Source organism: Pundamilia nyererei, unplaced genomic scaffold, assembly GCF_000239375.1.
Source record: "Pundamilia nyererei isolate P.nyererei 1_Seehausen unplaced genomic scaffold, PunNye1.0 scaffold00214, whole genome shotgun sequence".
Lineage (NCBI taxonomy): Eukaryota > Metazoa > Chordata > Actinopteri > Cichliformes > Cichlidae > Pundamilia > Pundamilia nyererei.
Window position 1 is genome coordinate 668,513 of NW_005187615.1, and position 19,450 is coordinate 687,962.

Sequence of the window (19,450 nt, forward strand, 5' to 3'; positions counted from 1 at the left end):
TATATATATATATATAGCTCCATATATTTTTTTTTTAACTAATCATGCACCACTGACTAAATCCTTATATAAAGGACTGAAGGAAAGAAGAAAGACAAGCTAAAAAGACGTAAAACAATTACCTAGCTTCAGCAATCAGTTCTGGTCTAGTGATTTCCCTAACTTCAAAAATGAATGTGCCTTTGTCCCTCACAGCTGTTTTCCATGGCTACTATCTTCACAGAGTGTGAGGAAGAGGAAGGGAGCCAGGCACCTGCCCTTTACCCCAGAGTACTCACGGGGGAGAAGGACAGTGAAGCAATTTAGATCCGTTGTCAGTCTGGTCCCCTGAGGTAGGGAGACAGGATAATGTGTCTACTTCCTTGACTGATAAAACAACTTCACAATGCTGGGTCATTTGACTGTCACAGAACAAAGGATCCCAGCGACAAATTTCATTTGATTATATGAGTGAAGTTGCTGCAAGTTTAATTTCCCCCATCAAAATGGGCAAGGTCACAGAATATCATAAAGAGAGGCAGTAAAATTGAAAGCTGTTGCAGGAGCCTTAGCCGTATCATCACAAGCCATATCAGATGTCCAGCTGAGCAATGGTAAGAGATATGGAATATGGATCTGTGATAAGGAAGGCCAAGCACAGTAGGGCACTTTTTATCTACAGCCCCATTAATCTGTGATTAGGGGACTTAAGTGGGATTTATGGCAGAGATAAGAGCAAAGGGTGTGTCCCTCGGGGTAGCCAGGCGTACACGGGAGCCACGCCTGCTCGGGACAGGGCTGGCCAATAAATGACTTAACACAAAAGAAAAGGCACCCTTTTCTGTTGAATTAGAGACGATAAGGGAGAAAGGGGCAGAGATAAGCGGGAGAGACGGACACAGAGAGAAAAGACGAGGTACTGTACTCCTGCTGATCAGATGACATTAACAGGAAAGTGAAACTGAATCTTTTACCGTTTCAGCCTCAGAATCCCACCCTGGAATGTGCTGCATGAATGACTTTGCCAGTTGCATCAGATCAGACCTGTTTTTAATGTTACACAAGGCTATCGCTTACACTCCTAAGAGGCAGGATTAGAGCCCTGTGTGTGAGTCTGTATGGAGCTCCAGAGGTTGGGTGATGGAGGGGGTTGATGGATATCTTTATGGCCTCTTTTCCTCCTCATCTCTTTGTCTCCATTTACCAAACACAACAGGGTATGGTTACCTCGCTTATACTACATCAGCACTTGAGAATAGTTATCAATTTCCAAAAAATGGTATCTCTGTCCAAATGCTTTTTTAACACAAGCAAACCAGAAGATTGTTATCTATGAGTTTATACACAACAGTACACTATTGGGTTGGCTGTATTTGTTGTTATAGAAACGAACACTCTCACAGATTACAATGCTCCCATTGATATTTGAGCAAAATATGGCTGTGGCAAACTGGCAATTTGCATACACATCACAACACCCCTTGATAAAAAAACAAAACAACCCCCCTCCACCCTGCTTACTATTGTGCGTTTCAGCAGAGCCCACTACAATTTATCCAATCAATTCTTATAATTTTCACAATATGATAAACATAGAAGAAGAAAAAGTAAGCCCAATTACTTGTTCTCTTCCACCATACTTGCTCCAATTTCCAACTTGTGCAAACACAACCTAACTATTAAGATCTGTCAGAGTCCCTTTATCACTGTTGTTGCCTTTGATCATCCTGTTGCTTGTTCTCACCTGCAATAAAATCGTGACAAATCAGCTGATGATACCATAAACAAGGCGTTCTACTTCCTTTGCTCGGGGCCAAGGGTTACTAGCATAACTTCCAACGCTCTAGGATATTCACACTTATCGCTCATCAGGACAAGAGCCAGCAGAGGTCTCAAGGCCTGAAGCACCAGCCCGAGTTCCTGGCTGTGTCAGCTGGGAAACGCATCCTGGCGCATCCCTCTGCAATGCGAGCCAGGTTGACAGTAAGACAGCATAGCAAAGTACTCCTTTGGGAGGCTGGAGCTCATCCTGCTCTGGGGCCCCCATCTGAATCTAAGACAATAGTAGCAGGATTTTAACTTCTGCACCAGGCTGTAGATACAAGGCACAGGAACAAGTATGATGAATGCAAAAATATTTGTTTCGTGTGTCTTTGAAAGAAAATGTGAGCACAAACGTATTTATAAATAATGTTACACACTGAGGTTTACCCCCACAGTTTAAACAATCCAACATAATTTCACATACACTGTCAGCAACATACCAAGCAGGAGTAAATGTGAAAAGATGTGGCAAGAGAAACACACACACTAAAAATAATGAATTTTCAACAGGCACCCATGGGACACAATTGTGAATGAGTTGCAGTTCTTCCTGATACCAATCTGCTACAGTCAGTGTCATTAGACACAAACAAAAGCTGTCAAACTCTGCAGAAGGTCATCAGGGCAGATTTCATTCCTACAGGATAAGTATAATAGCTATTCTTTATTATATCAATTCACTGGGAAGAGGAGGAAATCTGCAGTGGAAAAGACTGGAATGCTTGTTAGGATGCAGCCTGTCAAATTGGCTCTGGAGACCGCAGGCAGATGGGATGAACAGAGCAGCGTGGATGCAAGTACAGAGTCCGTCTGTCTGCATGCATGTGTGTCAGTCTGTCTGGTATCTATCTATCAATCTATTCACAATGTGTGTGTTTGTGTGTCTTTGAGCAGACTTGCAGACTCCTCAAGTTGACCCTGTATATTCACAGTGATGACCTGAGAAGAAAACCTAGCTCAGACTTCTCATGAATGCCGGTGTCAAAGATGTCATTCCATCAGCAGTGCAGATACCCCAGGAAAAGAGTTGTAATTAATATGGAGTGCAGATGACAGGCTTGGACCTTCTATTAAGGAGCTTCATGCAGCACAGTCAAGGCTTCAAGTAAGAGTGGGGAGGGGATGGGGGGGATTACTGAAAAGAAGCACAAGGGAGCAAGACTGGGCAATTACTTCTTGTTTTTGTTTTCCAGCATTGCCAGTTTTTAATGAGGTTTGACCAGTGTGATCTCTGGGATACATCAAAGCTTTCTACAACAGCAGGATAGGAGAAGCAGAGGTAATTGAATACACTGGTACATTTATTTCCCAACAGGGGACAGTGAGTATCTCACTGCTGACTTACGCAAGCTGCTAGACTTGAAATCCTCAAGTGATTAATACAATTGTATTTCAGCAAAATTAAGTGTTTACTGTTTTTGAAAAAATAAAAAAAGCATTCAAGCAAGAATTATGAGCATATTTCGATGGGAATGGCACAGTAGAGTAAATGTAAATAAAACAGTTTGCTTAATTTAATTTCGAAAAGTGCTGCCTGCTTAGTTTTGTGTCAATAACAATATGATCAGGTGATTCTCTCCTCCCAAGGTCGCTCTCTGGGCTAACTGCAGTATTTCTGTCCAGCCACTAGACATGTGGGGACTGAAGGCAGGGGAGGGGCTGAAAGAGCAGTGAGGAGGAAGAGGGACCAGCACACTCAGCTGGCACAGCCCAGTCGTGGGGAGTAGGGCATGTGGGCTTAATGCCAAGAAAGAGAACTGCTCTGAAGAGATGCCAATGTGAATCGAGGCAGGCATGGCCAAAAGCACCTAATGCTTTTTTAAATGTTATTTATTTGATGGCAACAGTGATACAAGTCTACTTTGGACCAGCGTTACATTACAGTTGCTTAGTGCAAAGCTGAGGACCTTAACTTCTTATGTGGGCTATTCTAAACACTCAGCCAAAAACATTCTGTAGTAAATCTCAGACAGCTGCATGCAGAAAGGGAATTTCATTTATTGCATTCAGTCGAGGGCACAGTGGTAACATCTGAATGTAGAAACCCGGCACATTTCCTTCTGGTGCCCTTTAGGTTAAAAGGGCAAATACAGAGCACATAGTATTGATGTGTCAATGTGTGCAAGCTTAGGTATTGGCATATGCAACAGCGGTTCACATACTGTTGGCTATGATGGTATTCTTAAAGTGAAACGTGGCTCCCACAGCATAGGTTAAGACTCTGTGGAGCCATGTGGCAAAATCCCAGATACACCAGCATGGGCCTGCTGAGTGGGACATGGCCCAAGTCCAGCCAAATGGAACACAAATTGCCCCAAACTGTTCAAAACCTTGCCTGGAAAAAATTTAAGTGGGATGTAAGGTTTGCCATGTGATGCACAGTAAATATTTGGTCAAAATTAATGAAGGGGCAAAGTCTGCCAAGAAGCCTTTTTCTAGACGTCCACAGAGGGGAGACTGTGCCCAGTCTGGCATTAAAAAGAAATTTCCTTTTGCAGACAACTGCTCACTGGCCTGAATGCTTTCCAGCACCCACTTACCACGTCTCTTCCTCAAAACATACACACCAACTGTCCAGGTACACAATGTAATGAACCAAATACTGCTTCCTTTGATGCTTCAAAGTGAAAACAACTTGATCGCAAATTTAGTTACTCCCCATCTGTCAGTTTTCCACATTTGACAGCAGAAGCACTGCTCAGACTAAAGCTGTGAGAAATGCTAGTTTGGAAATATTGATTTAGGATGATTTAAAAAAAGAAAAGAAAAGAAAAGAGAAAGTATATCTGAGTATATCTTAACATCATGCCCTGCCACTGGTCCACTCAACATCCTCTTTTAAAAGTGACCTGTTGAACTGCCAAAATAATGATTTTCAGACAGTACTTCATCATATATGCAGTGCAATACATTATAGTGTGAAAGTCCTTTGTTAGGATAACGGGAAATATGACCATATGTGGAAACGTGTGGAAATATACATGAAAATACAGCACACAAAACAAAAACTGAGTTTGTAAAATTTAACAAGCTTGTAAGTCAATATTTGATATGACCAATGCCAACGTATTCTTCAATACACTCCAAGTCTTTTAGGCAAACTTTCTTGTAATTTCTTTAAAAAGTCTTCAGGAATAGTTATTCAGGACATTCAAAGTTCTCCTTTGGATGTTGGCTGCCTTTTGTGCCATCGTCTATCAGGATGCCAAAATGGTTCAACGTTAGTTAGATTCCTTTTTATGCTGAATGCTCCACAGGTCACTGTTAAGTCATTTAACGAACAACAACAAACCAAAAAAAGAAAGAAAGGAAAATGGTCAGGTTCAAGGACTGTAATTAAAATGAATGAAAAAGCAGCCAATGGCCAAACTTTAAAAGATCTTCAGAAAGCCTGACCAGACCAGAGAATTATAAGTCTGGCTCGTTGAAAGAAAAAATAAAGAAATAAGGGGTCGCTCAAGACTTTTTCACAGTACTGCAGCTAAATTGAACATTAGTTAGATTTAGAAGCTACGAATGGAAGAAGAGTTCTGAATTATTTTGGTCTTGTCTAAGATGCACAACGTATTCCCATCATTGTCACTGTACGCTGTGTAGAGGTGAAGAAAGAACTGTAGTATTTTCTGGCTAGACAACCTGTCAAGACTACATTTTAGCAGGAAGTAAAGCCTTTCTACATTAATGACTTCTAAGGCAGGAAAGGTGAATCTGTCAAGGCAAAGTGCAAACAGGGAAATGGGGATGAGGCCCTAAACCTACAATGAACCTGTTTTAAGTCAGAAGTATGAAGCTCACCATTGAGAGTTGCTGACTGACATACACACAAATACCAAAGCAATCTTATGTTTAAACGCTGAGGAAGCTGTCTTTCACAGAGAACCTACAATTGTTATTCAATTAGAGCTTTCATGGTTTAAGCAAAAGACAGCACATCAGAAGGAAAGAGGGGAGGTGACTGCAAAACAATCACACAGTTGAAGGACTCTGAACTCTTTACAGAAGAACTGAAGCAGATTTGCAAGTCTCTCGAAACTGAGAAGTAAAAGCTTTCTGAAAGAGGGGAAATTCGGAGCCTTTACACATAATTAAAAGGCGTTATTCTTGTTCAAAGAGTTCAATAGCATTTGGACATTTTAGAGACTGTGGCACTTCACACATTATCAACCAAGAAAATAAGAGGAAAAAACAGTTTGGGGTTTTTGTGTGAGATTCAATGGTGACATCAGGTTTCAGAAAAAATAATGTCACCAATTCCCAGAAAATATGTGAGGCTGATAATGGGCTGGGATTAAAGTTAATCTCTTAACTCAGAGCAACAGTGTATTTACATGATGGGAGAAAAAAAAAAAATCACCCAGTTATTTGAAGCCTCCTCACCATGGTTACTGCTGAATGGTAGAACAGGCTCCAAAAGCAGTCCTGTAATAGTAAGTTTCAAGGTCACCTTCCCATTAATTATGTTTTTCAGTGCTTCCCCTTAAATAAAGTGCACCCCTCCTACTTCTATCACTGTCTTTTGTGTGACAGAATTAGCCCCCAGGAACCAGTAGATTTAGCTGCTGACACAACTCACAATAAGAGTGGCTTTTAATCATGAATCTGCACTGCATAAATAGATAACAAATGTTTTAAAACATAAAATAAACAGAATTTAAAAAAAAATGTTTGATATAGGAAGACAACCTTGTCACCAAAGGGAATCTTAACGGTGGCAGCATAGCTGAGAGGGGGAGGAACCAAATACATTAATCAACTAATTAGCAGTCTCTCTTTTAACTGCTAATTTAATCTATTCCTCTCAGCCTCTTTAATGGTATTTTCCCCTGTCAGTTATAACCAAAGGGAGGTTTAGCATTTCAAAAGTGTATCCAGGCCTTGAAATGAGAGGGTAATAGAATGGTCACAGAGGCTGGGAGGAGGCCTGAGCTCTGGGAGTGAAAAAGAAAAGACGGATACAGGGAAAGGCTGTCCTCAATGCCATCTCTCAGTCTCCCCAGTGGAAAAAAATGAAAGGGAGGGAGGTCTGAACCTTTTTAAAATGCACAAGGCAGAGCACCCCACGGTAGCACAGCTTCACCGCCACAGCAAACGGTAGGCCCAGGGCAAGCCCTGTGAGAGTTCCTGAGCATGCAAATGTTAGACACGTGAGGGATGTTGGCCATGCAGCCCGAAAACCAAACCAAACCCTCACCGCACCACTGAAGCTTTGTTCCAGGATCTTTAATTTACTCAGCACTTCTAAAAATCAACTTCACCTGTCCCCACATGTCCTCCTCTAAAAAACCCAACTCACATTTTACCACCTCTATCACCCTAATCAGCACATTCAGCAGTGCCATGAGGGAACAGTAAGAATATGCAATGTGCGCACAGGGAGCCATATCAAGAGTATTCCCACAAGCTGGCGTATCGTGGTATGTTTGACTGCTCCATCCTCCCCTTCGTCCTCTGTTCTTCCTCCCTCCATCCCCCTTCAACACCCTAGGGTAGCCTTTGTGTGTAGCTGCACTCCTCTCTCTTCACACACCCTCAGTCTCTGGTGAACTATTCTCTTCCCCTCCTCCATGCCTTACAATCGCCCCGTTAAGGCAATACAATACGGCCTCCTCGTCCCTTCCCCACAGGCTTTTTCTGCGTGTCGGCCTGCTTTATTTAAGAAAGACTCTGCACTGACCAGTCACAAAAAAGGCAAGTCTTAAAAAAATTGGGCCAAAACAAAAAAAAGAAAAGAAAAAAAGTGGGGGATGGGTAAAAGGATGAAGAGATTTCTTAAGCCCCTTTCGCCACCCCACACAAACACAAGCCCCATGTGCCTGTCTTTTATTCTTGATCACATCTATATTACTGAAATGATCAGGACACCAGTAATACATTCAGGATAGATCAAAAAAGCATGCATGTGTGATACAGAATCAAATGTAACTTGTAGGGCTCTGTAGGAAACAAAAAAGGTCTTTATATTTTTTTAATAACAGAAAGCTGTGGGAATTCTAAGGGTGCCATTTGTGAAATGGGACGGAAACCAGACAACACCTTTCATCCTATAAGGACACAACATTCATCACTTTTAGACCGAGTGGCAAGAGGGAATGTTTGTCCTCCACGTCAACCGACAGAACAAGATGCATTAACTATATTGGCCCAGGAGTCTAATAGCCTAGACATGCCTGCTGCCTTCAAATATCAGCCAGCTGCAGACTAAAACGCTTATATGACTTATATGAAGTTATGTTCCAGAGTATTCTTAGTGTAGACAGCTTATCTCTGTCTGGCTATACGTTTTTGGGGCTTAGACCGACAGACAACTTGACAGACAAAGTGATACTTGCTAAGTAAGTCATGACAACATTATCAGCACGGAGCGAGCAATACTCTACGAAACTCACACCGTCTAAACTGAATCCTGGTGAGACACAGCCGTTAATTCCTGTGGTACTTAAAATACCAAGAAGTTGACACAAAGGACATTGAGAAGTATCTTCCTCAGTTTTTTTTTTTAAATCTAAATCCTCCATTTCTCCTTGCAGACATCCGTATCAGTTGAGCTGCAGCCACGGCAAATTACAAACTATTGACGTCAGATGGATTTGTTAATTAATCCAATTAAGCAGTCCTTTGAGGTCATTAAAAGAAGAGCAGCCGAGGGAAGGCAGATCATCAAGAGTCACTGCCTAATTTATCTGCCCTCAAACAAACTGTTTTGAAATGTTTATCTTGTCGGTCATTAATGAGTTAGCCACAGTTCTCATGGACAGGAAGAGCACACTCGCTGGCCTCCCACATTCCTCCATGTGTTTTCACTAAGCCAAAGTCTACCTAATCCCGGATCTTAGGGTGTAAAACCCAGTTTGATTCGGATTAGGATCAGATTAAAGTGTATTAGTGGAAGTTATGGAGCTACAGCTTTATGGACACCATCATCTCACGCAGGTGTGAGATTTTTTAGAGGTGACACGACAGACTCGAGACTCAAATTTCTTAAGAAATCTGCTTTGCTTACCCAAAATCAGTTCAGAAAGTTAAACGCTCAGATAAATCATTATTTCATCATCATCAAATTTTCATCATATTTTATTCGCCACATGCAGTAAACTGCAGTGAAATGATTATTTGTATTTTGGGGCCATTTGAAGCAACTCCTAAACACTATTTCACAGAACTGATAAAGAGAAATGGGTAAGGGAAAGACTGGCTTTAATGAGCATGTTTCCAGGCCATGTGGTAAGAAGCCAGGAGACAGAGATACGTCTCACCTGTGGTCGCTGGCCATTAATTGGCTCTGGAACCTGCTGTGTCCTGTCATATGAAATGTTGTGATGTAGCAGGTGGAAGTGCTCCACGATTTATCAGCACTTATGGGTCAATTTGTCAAGACCTCCACAGCTTGAATGTGCCGGGGCTGGAGATGCTTACCGAGGTGGTACCACTCCCACTGTCTATGTTTTTATCAGCATGACTACACATTCACACTTAGGCACTCTGTTGGGCTGGATGTAATCACTCCAAGGGTTTATAACAGCATAGAAGCCAACTTTTAGAGGAAAGTCTGATATGTGCCTTAAAGGTAGAGCCTCCCTGTTAATATATATATATATATATCATTCTAACAACCCTTATTTCCTCAGAGTAATCCATAGCATCTTTCTGTGTGTGAGAAGCAGAGCCACCTCTTGCCCTCATCTGAATGGCACCTCTGAGGCGAGTGCAAGGTTTGATGAGCACTTGGAGGAGAGATAACAACCATTTAGTGTATAGCAGGAGGACAGATCATTCTGATAACAGGGCAAGACAAGACAGAAGGAGGTATCAATTTACACCCTTCACACACAGCAAAGTGGCAATAAGCAAGTCATCACAAGTCTGTCAGGGCAAAGGTCATTTTATCTCTTACTTGCTATTTCACAGATACAAGAAGTATTAAAAATATATTCTCTCACCCAGGCTAAATCTTGAACGTTTAGAATAGGATACAAAGACATGTTACTAAATGCCACTGAGAGTTTGCTTAAGGGATCTGATATATTCCCTACTCCAGAATAAAGTTCTCAGCCATGCAATTAGTGGCAAATGTGAAATATTTTTTCCTGGGAAGTGGCATGAAATCTAATTTTCCTGACACTTGTGTCTAAACCAGGGCTAGTCATTATAGTATTTCTTGTCCAGTCCATCTCTCCCCAGAAAACATCCCGAGACATTCACAGATGGGAGTAATTGGAAACTGCTCTCCGACAGGACGGGACCATTACTGGCTTAGGAGCCAGCTTAGGGCGGAGCAGATTCAGTTCTCAGCCCTCACCTCTGACCTGACTTCCTGTTTAGGTGCTACAATATTTTCTTGTAGGTTCACAAGCTCTCCCCATCACCATACAATAAACAATGGCCAAACTTGCATGAAACAAGTCAGAGGTTCAAATAACTCAATGCAGAAACACTGAATCAAAAAATGGATGAATATGGGCTGCCAGACCTTATAGGGAATGAACTGGATATTTTATTGGGGATAGGTCACTTTAAGGCTTAATAAAAGTCATTTAAGTGTGAGTATGAGTTTTGCTGACTATTACTTAGGTAATGAGGTGTGCAGTAGCAACAGTAAACTGCAGTAAAGGGTTCAAATGTCACTGCTATTTCTCTGACACAGTAGTTTCTTTACAAATATAATGTATATTGAGCATCTTCCTGTATAGAAGTTCTGATAACTAGTTTTTTTGTTTTGTTGTGCAGTTCTTTGTCTACAAAATGCCCCCATTCCAAACCCTCTCCTCTTAATGTCCTAAAATGAGGTGGTAAGCATTTCTTCTCAACTCTGAAGCAGCTGACCTGGAAACCCCAGCTAGCACGGTCCAGAAACTCTATAAAGAGATCCATGTGATGGGTGAGAAGAAACAAAATGTGAAAGATAATGGGAGGGGGGTAATGCAGGATTAGGCAACAAAGACACCTAAAACTGTTGTAGTTCTACATGAGTTGCATACATTTGTATTACAAAACAACCGATGTAAAAAAAAAAAAGAAAGAAAAGAGAATAAGCTCTGCGATTTGATTTTAATTTTATAAGCATAAAAATAGTGTTGCACTCAGCAATAATCGTGGTCCAGGGGGAGAATCTTGACATACACAGAAACATGTTCCCCATAGGGGCATGTGCTGTCTGTATGACCGATGATAGCTGCTCTTTCCACTCATCCCATACGGCCTCAGCACTTTATGTGTGACTTTATGTGTGCTCAGCTTTTAAAAGTTAAGACAACCCCTTTACCCTGGATGTTGACTTTTGTGGTGAAAGAAAAAAAAAAAAAAATCACAGTTTCGTGTACTTTTCTCATTTCAAAGCATGAAAGTGAAAGAAAATACATTAATAAAATAGGATCATCTTACAAAGGGCAGAGCAATGACTACAACACACTTCCTAACAAAACTCCAGCTCTCAAAATGTGTTTACTTATTTCTGGTAAAGTTTGTAACTACATTAGTGCAGAAACCATTCTGCACGGAGTGCTCCTAAATCAAATAAGTTTGTGCATCCACTGTCACTTAAATCATTTTAAAATGGCCTTTATAAAATTAAAGATTAAAACTTGAATTCAATTCTTCCCCGAATTTTTCATTTCAGCTAGTAAAACCCCAGTTAAAGGCTAGCAGATTACTTTGAATCATTACCAACGACTTACCTGAGCACACATGGAGAATTCCTAACAGAAATACAAATCCAATTAAAGTTGGAGACATCATTCAACGTCTCTCTTGTGAGAAATGTTCTCGTATAATCCAAATTATATAAATAAAAATTGAGGCATCCGCTTCTTCATGTCAAACTGCACTCAAAGGGAAAAAGCTTAAAATCCACAGTTTAAAAACAAACACACTGATTTTCGTTTGTGAGTCCCCAAACGCAAATGATAAAAGTCCAAGATCAGTCCAACACGAGCCTGATATGGCTTCTTGGTGTAGGTGAAATTGGGGAGTTGAGATGGGAAAGAATAATACAGAAACAGTCCGAGATTTCAACACATGTTCTGTTCCAGTAGTCCAGTTCAACTGAATGATAGCATGTGTTAAATGTGTGCTAGAATCTCTCAGCGCAGAAGTGGCAGAGCTTTATCCTTTCTTTGGATTCATCCCGTTGCTGCTTTCACTGATCAACCAGGCTGTGTTGTTTAAATCGTTTAGTTCCTTTGTGCAAAAAAAGTAGCAAAGTAATAATTCCAGCGCAAAGCAAAACTTAAGTCCAAAAGTGCGTGAAATCACGCCAGCGGTCGCCAGAGTCCACGCTAAACTGCTTGCAGTCACATTATTTCATTCCAGTTCTGAATGTGTCACTTGAGATCGGAAACTTTGCGAGTTAGTCCTATCCTCTCTCATCCACCGGATCCGGACACAAGATCACTGCAACTTTTCCATCACTTTCCCCCCCGTTTCTCCTCCGCTGCAACTCCTATCACTTGTGCGCGTCGCAGACACCGAACCTCAGGCGAGTGGGGGGGAATACGGATTCATATTCACAGGATTTCATTCAAGGAAAGCGGAATGCCTCGTCAGTTGGTATGCGCCTTTCTACCCCCTCCATAGACCCGAATCTTTCGCAGAGAGGAAATTTAACCTCTTCCCGCCTGGATCCCACCGAGCAGCAAAGTTTCACAGAGACAACTGGCAGTCTACTGTAATTTCTTTCAGTATGTCCAGTCATGAGACAAACCCTAGAAAACGAGTCTATCCGGATATGTGTTTTATTATTTATGTGGCTCCTGACCACGAACATGCAACAGCCGATTCCAGTGCTATTCCTTCAGGGATTTAAAATAATGTTTTCACAACTCATAGTTAGTAGCCCCTGTAATGGGTTTAACATACTTTAAGGTTTTGTTTTCCCTCCGATGGTTTCATAGACCAGTGATTATGCAACTTTATAAACTACTTTAGGTATAAAATGTTGTTATTTTAATAATTTTAAGCATTAGGCTAGAGTTGGATGAAATATCTCTTCTTTAAATATCCAATACTGTTTTTAAAACTCCCTTTGTTTTACAGTACATGTAAAACAGTAGTCCTCCAGTCCAAGCAGCTAAATGCTGAGACTGGGAGCTGAACTCATAACATGTTTTTCCAAATACCCCCAGCCTTTCCACCGTTTCAGATAAACAGTATGAATACATTTTAATATAAACCCAAAGAAAACAGCTCACATTTATTGCGACAAAGTGCACCGTCCATGACCACAGATAGTTAATTGAATTCTGACAGTGTTTATATTCTAGCTGATCATTTCCTTAAAACAAAAACAACAAAAACAACAACAACAACAACAACAACAACAACAACAACAACAACAACAACAACAGAATAACCTATATAAAATGTGTCGTCCCGCTCCCCCTTTTTTGTGAGATTTCTCTGCTATGGTCAAATCAGTGCAGTTTATAGATCCCAACTTCTGAGTAGGCATGACGACTTTAGACAGCGAGTAGCTGTCTAACATGTATAAATTACAACTCAGCAGGATATACTATATACTTTATTAGAAGACCCAAAATGTGGAAAGAAAAAAAAAGGAATAGCAAAAAAAGAGCCACTGAAAGACACATTGCCTCACATTAGATCAGAGCGTCTGTGTCGGATCAATTGAGCATTTGTTACCACACAGCGCCCTCCAGTGAACACTATGTGAAATAATCCAACAACGACTGCTTTGTCTGCTTTCGTGAAAGAAGGTGTGGCAGTATTACCACCTGGCACTGAAATATGTGCCCCAGCTTTTTACAGACAACAAGGAAGTGTTCACACTGTGAAACCTGAGCACACTGGCTTGCTGTGATTACTGTTATAAGGCGTTCATCTTCATTAGAGGGAAGGAAACAGAGTATAACAAGCCCTAACAATCCTTTCTTTTTTACTATGACAGCATTTTGGATGGTAAAAATATTATTATGAATACATAAATTAAAAATATTTCTAACACGCATGGTTTAGAACACCTCTTTCTGCATTCTTAAATTTAAAAAAATATTCTTAGATCTACTTTAAGCCTTCGCTGCTTTGATTATTTCCTTCTCTGTGCCCCAGTTTTCACTCCTGCTGATGAACAATTCCACATGACTGACATATTAAGAGAGCAGTCTGTTTTTGTTTCTCATTCATCCATGTGTGCATTACATTACACTTTTACACACTCCATTCTCACTCCATCCTTGTGCCAGGTTTTCCTAAAAGCTTTTGCAGCCCTGGATCTCTAAAGTGGCTGTTCAGTTGATCACTACCAGTTGAATAGTAAAATTTCCTCTAGCCAGCAGCAGATGACAGTAACATAGAAGCAATTATCAGCTAAGTTCATGGTTAGCTCCATCAACACAGGAGGGTGTATGAAAATGCTGACTGCTACAAGAGGACGTGAGTATTTTAATGGCTAGATGTTGCCCAGCAAAGAGTAAAATGTAGGTATAAAACTGAATTTCACATAGCAGACACAGTTATCTGTGTCACAGATCTCTCATAGGGCTGTCTTGTGTCTTTTTTCACATTAGCTACAAAAAATGTGACCCCCCCCCCCCTCCCAAGATGACACAAGAGAGGCCGAAAATTGTTCCCAACAATAAAATGCCGTTATGCTTTTATGCCATTCTTGGACTCTAACCAGGACCAGGACAATAACTAAATATGGTCAAATTACATTAAAGTATTTTGTAATCTGTCTTCTTGTAGTTTATTTTCTTCTTTCTTCACTCTTCTTCAATGGTTGTTAAGAAAAGAAAAGAAAAGACAAGAAAAGACAAGAAAAGAAAAGAGCCAGTACAAGTTATGATGACTGAGCTCTGTAAATGGAGGTTCTTTGTCCTCACACTTCCTTCTATAACCTTGATTAGACTAGCAAAGGGAAAAAAAGTGACACAATATCAAGGCTGCGATGGCAAGAGCCAAGCTGAGAGCTTTTAACACTACAGCCTAACGTTTCCTACAAAACAGCTTCCAAGAATTTGTGAGGTAAAAAAGGACACAAAAACACCCGCTCCCAGACTGCAAAGTGCTCCAAATAATGTTTTAACAGTCGTTAACTAAAATTACTTTTTGATCCTGTCAAAATTGTCAACTGGTAGTTACATGGCATTGCAGTTTTGTACTTACTGTGAAAGATCTGGCTACACTTGTGGAATCGCCTCAAAGTCTGATGTTTTCTGTGAAGTTCAGGATTGTTTGGCATCTGTTTGCACCAATGGGACTTCTGTAATCCAGATAGGCGATGGGTCGCGTGTGGACCCTTATGGTCTTTAGGGACTCCCAGCATGACCAACATTGCAAACACCATCACCAGCAAACCAACAATCTGCATGGCGATGAGTCTACACAACACAGAGCCAGGGTAATGTAGATGTGCATATAAAAACACACCTTTCAAACAATCTACTGAAGTAAGGAAATTTCACAAACACTCCTTAATTCATCCCTGCTCCAATTAGATAAAAGACACTCCTTAAAATATAGCAAATAATAAAAATGCAATCCAAATTCTCCAAAGCAACAACTTGCAAACACTGCCGCACTTCCCACCAGTCCTTCATGCTGCTACTCCTGAGATCTGCCAAAATACATAAACCCCTGCAGTCTTGGCTACCCTCCTAAATCCAGGGACAATGTTTCGCCCCAGAGTACGATGGGATCCTAATGAGGGCAAGTCTATGTACAATATGCGTGGTGAAATTCGCTCCCTTCTCCATCTCTTCATCCCAATGCTCAAAGGAGAGACTCTCTCTCATCTTCCCAGTCTTTTCTTTCTCTGATAATTCTTTTTAATATTCAAAAGGAGTTTGTGGACATTCTGTCTTTTCTTATGATGTTTCTATGCATGCAGCAGCACAGGGGATCCTGTTGACTACATGCTGGGCGTCTTTTCAGTTCTGCTGGCCTCCTCACAAAACCTAGGCCCCCTCAGCACAGAGGTGATGGGGTGAAACACAGGCAGGCTATAGCGAGGGAGCCTACACCCCCCTTTTTTCTGACTAAGACTATTTAATGGCTTTCATTCCCATCTCGCCAGCACACCAAACAAGATCGCATAAGACAAAAACTTTCCCCCTCAAAAAGATGCTCCCTATTGAGAGGCAAACACAACACTCTTTCCCAGAAGACAGAAAAGTGATGCAGTATAGGATTTAACGTTCCACAGGCTAGCGTTGTTACTCCTAAATCCATTGAGGCATAAACAGAGACAGACTTGCAATTGGAGTCACCTTGGAACCACAGGTACAGTATGTTTGAGCTTCCTTCACAGGCATTTCGGCTGGACTGTTACCATACTTTACTCGCCTCACATTCACTACAGCCAGCTTCTTCTCATTCATGTCGTGTCCTTGCAGAGCCATCCTTTTATTTATTCATTGTGCTACTTTTATAACACAACAATTCAAATTTACAGTCTCCTTGAGTTAGCAGTGGACAGCACAACCCCAAGGTGTTTTCAAAAGATAAAGACGAACAACTTGAAGAAAAAAGGACTTGTTTAAATGGATTCTCATAGCATTTTACAAGACAATCAGCAAACACCTCCAGGGAAACTTTGTCCTGCTCCTGATTTTTGACTGTAATGCATTTTACAGTTGCACAAGTAGCCCATCACAAATCAAAGAGAATATCTGAGATGTCAGGAGAGAAATGTCCTTTGACAAGCAAGGTCGAGTCTCTCTGGGCTTTATGCTCAGATCCAGACCTGAAGCTCCATGAAATAAACAAAAGAAGACCAGAAAAAAGCCATGTCCTCTAGTCACCACAAAGCAAAAGATGGACTTAAAACAGATTCAATTAAAGATATGAAATTGGACTTCATAAAACTCCTGTGCCAGTTTGCAGAAATACCCCTTTTTTTAACAACGTAAAATAAGTGTTGCATATGTGTTGGATTGAACCTGTAGAATATATCATGTTGAATAAAGATTGCTTCATCATACATGGATCCTACAATGAGAACTTCTTCTTTGTCAGGTCTCTCTTGAGACAACTTGATTATAAGGAGGCATGACAGACTCAGTGGAAGGAGTGGGAGACAAGAACTGATGTGAGGTGGAAAGAAGAGGTGACTTAGGGTCCTGAAGAAGTTGGATGATATTAGTGTTACTGTGTCACTGTGGCAACAAATCATTTCTGATTGGTTGGTGAGGGGGTGATAAAGCTTCAGGAGCACCAACCACACTATAACTAGGTGTACAATCATAAGAATTTCACTACAGTTACCGTAAAGAGAATTACTGCAGTGTTTAACCACAGAACAGTCAAAAACATTAACATATCAATGAAATGGGGGAGGCTCATCAACCAGTGTGGACAAGAGTTTAGTGCACACATCTTCAGGAGTTAGACTGCCACGGTGCCAAACAATGAATCAAATTAAAAACACAGCTGTCTAGTTAGTCTCAAATCAGCCATATTTAGACCCTGACACTATTCAGTGTGCAGTAAGTGCAGTCATGTCATATTTCTGGAACATCTATGACAGAAACCTCAGCAGCTGTCAGGCCATTTCGTGATGCCTCTCCACTATGCACAATTACACTGGAACATCAGCTCTACAAGAGAGCCCAAGAATGTATCATTCTGGGCTCTGTCCCAGGATAAATACATTTAACCCACTAACGTGCAGCCAAGGAACAAGGCAAAAGCCAAAAAGCCTTTTAAAACTGGACATGACCAAAATGTTTTTGCTATTCTCTACTGACAGAAATATCACAGAATCAAAAAAGGACAGGCAAAACAAAAAAGCAAGATGCAAAGCTGCATGTAACAAAAGCTGAAGAAAAGAGTAAGAGTTTTTGTCTTCTTACTATAGAATCTTTGTTCAGACATGTAAAAAAAAAAAGTAAGAGATCCACTAAAAGAAAATCACAGAACAAATGTGTTTCTGTTCAGGGAATGTCCTCATGCATGACACTGCTGCAAGAAATGCGAGGCCGGGGTGGGCACTGACGACAAGAAAGAAGGGGTGCTTTGCAGGATGCCACAACGAGGTTTGGAACACAAAACAGGATGAGGCGATAAACAGGCTGTTGCTTTTCCGCTTGCCTGCGCACACTGAATCCCTCTTTCCCTGTGTCTTTTAATGGGCCTCACATTAGCATCTGTTTAGCGTCAGCCTCGACATGGCCTGTGGAGTCTGATTAAAATAACCCAGCTATCACGTAACACGCTGGCAGCAACATCAAAATACAGTCAGACATTGGAATATGTGCAGCAACAGACATTGGGGAAGTTAACATGAATGTTCTCTACTTCTGTTGTCCGAACATTTTTGATTAGTCGCTTCTGTTCAGACTCTCGTCTTGCGAGACCACATTCCGTATGGAAAGACATCAAGCGTTCAGATTACTGTGCAGCGCTCACTATGGTATCTGATTGTTTTTTTATTTTTATTCATGACTGTGCTTGCATCACATGGAGATAAGATTTGAACAGTACAGGCCTCTCTGGCTGTCCTTGGATGCTCTTATTTTCCTTGAATGCAGCTTGTTCGGTGACCAAAACTTCACTCCTTCCCTCATAAAAATGCACAACGGAAGAAAGAAGCAGCATTGTGTTTCATGCTTAATTGGCTTAATTGCTTTAGAGACACAGGAGCTTTAATGACTGACAGTAGGACTCAGTAACTGAGCCAAGAGATTCTTTTGTTCTTATCACTGCTGGACCTCAGCCAATCACATGGCAGTGAGATTGAAAACAAGAGCCAGAGTGGAGCAGCAATCTGACTTTAATTTAGGTGGAAACATAAACAATCATTTCCTGGTCAGATTCATTTTATGCAAGTCACACACTGCAGCTGTCTGATACAGTATATTTAGGTTTTGACTCTTATGTTCAACTGAGTCAACTCTGTAGGTACTGGCTTGCAGATACGGCATACCTGTACAAAGAAAGTCACATATAAGGAAAAGTATCGCTATAGGCAATCATATATTCAGAATGTTCTGGAGTGCTTCTATGTCAAGAGCAGTTGCTCATTTTACCCACATTCAGGTAATTTTCTTTAAAAAAAAAGTCAAGTTTTAACTGAGAAAAGCAGTAGTTCAGCTAAGATGGAAGTACTGTCAGATAGGCAAAGTCAAAGTTATTTATATAGCACATTGAAAACAACAACTGTTGACCAAAGAGCTATGCATTTAAAAAAATCAAAAGAGATAAAATAGAGAAAAGAAAATCTGATTAAGAAATAAGACAAATAATAGTAGTAAGAAAAAATCTAAAAGCTCCTTTACTTCCCAGAATTCATAGAAAGTCGGAGGCACCACTTAGAGGTAAAAACAGAAATAAAAATTTTCACCTCCAAAAAGTGAGTAGCAGGTGCTACCTGTTTTAACAACCAGGCATCTAAGAAAAATAGGCTTTATAAGATTTAGCCAAGCTAGAAGTTAGCAGGAAGTTAGAAAGATAGTTTCCACCTAAACATGATATACCATATCCCAAATGAATTATTTCTAAAAAAAAAAAAAAAGTACAGCTCTGTTAGCAATGTTTGGAGGGGAAGTGAAGTTGTGCTAAGTGGGGTATAAGGATGTCCTCGCTACAGAGGTATGGTTAGTTTAATATAAACGCATTAGCACAGAAAAGGTTGGGAGGGGGGATAGATTGTTCTTGACAGTTCTTGAAGTTCATATTGAGGGTTCCTGCTGGGCAG

The 19,450-nt window shown here is 40.8% G+C and overlaps 1 protein-coding gene across 5 annotated transcripts in view; it reads right to left on the reverse strand.

Moving 5' to 3' along the window:
• robo1 (roundabout, axon guidance receptor, homolog 1 (Drosophila)) overlaps positions 1-19,450 on the reverse strand; it is a 222,724-nt gene that overhangs the window by 116,770 nt on the left and 86,504 nt on the right. Inside the window, exon 1 of one of the 5 annotated variants that reach the window (XM_013914664.1) lies at positions 11,475-12,413. The exons of the other annotated variants lie outside the window; for them this stretch is intronic. Within the exon in view, the coding sequence (XP_013770118.1) occupies positions 11,475-11,535 (61 nt within the window). The 5' untranslated portion in view covers positions 11,536-12,413. Of the gene's footprint in view, positions 1-11,474; positions 12,414-19,450 lie in introns of those variants that run through there. 5 annotated transcript variants of the gene reach the window in all.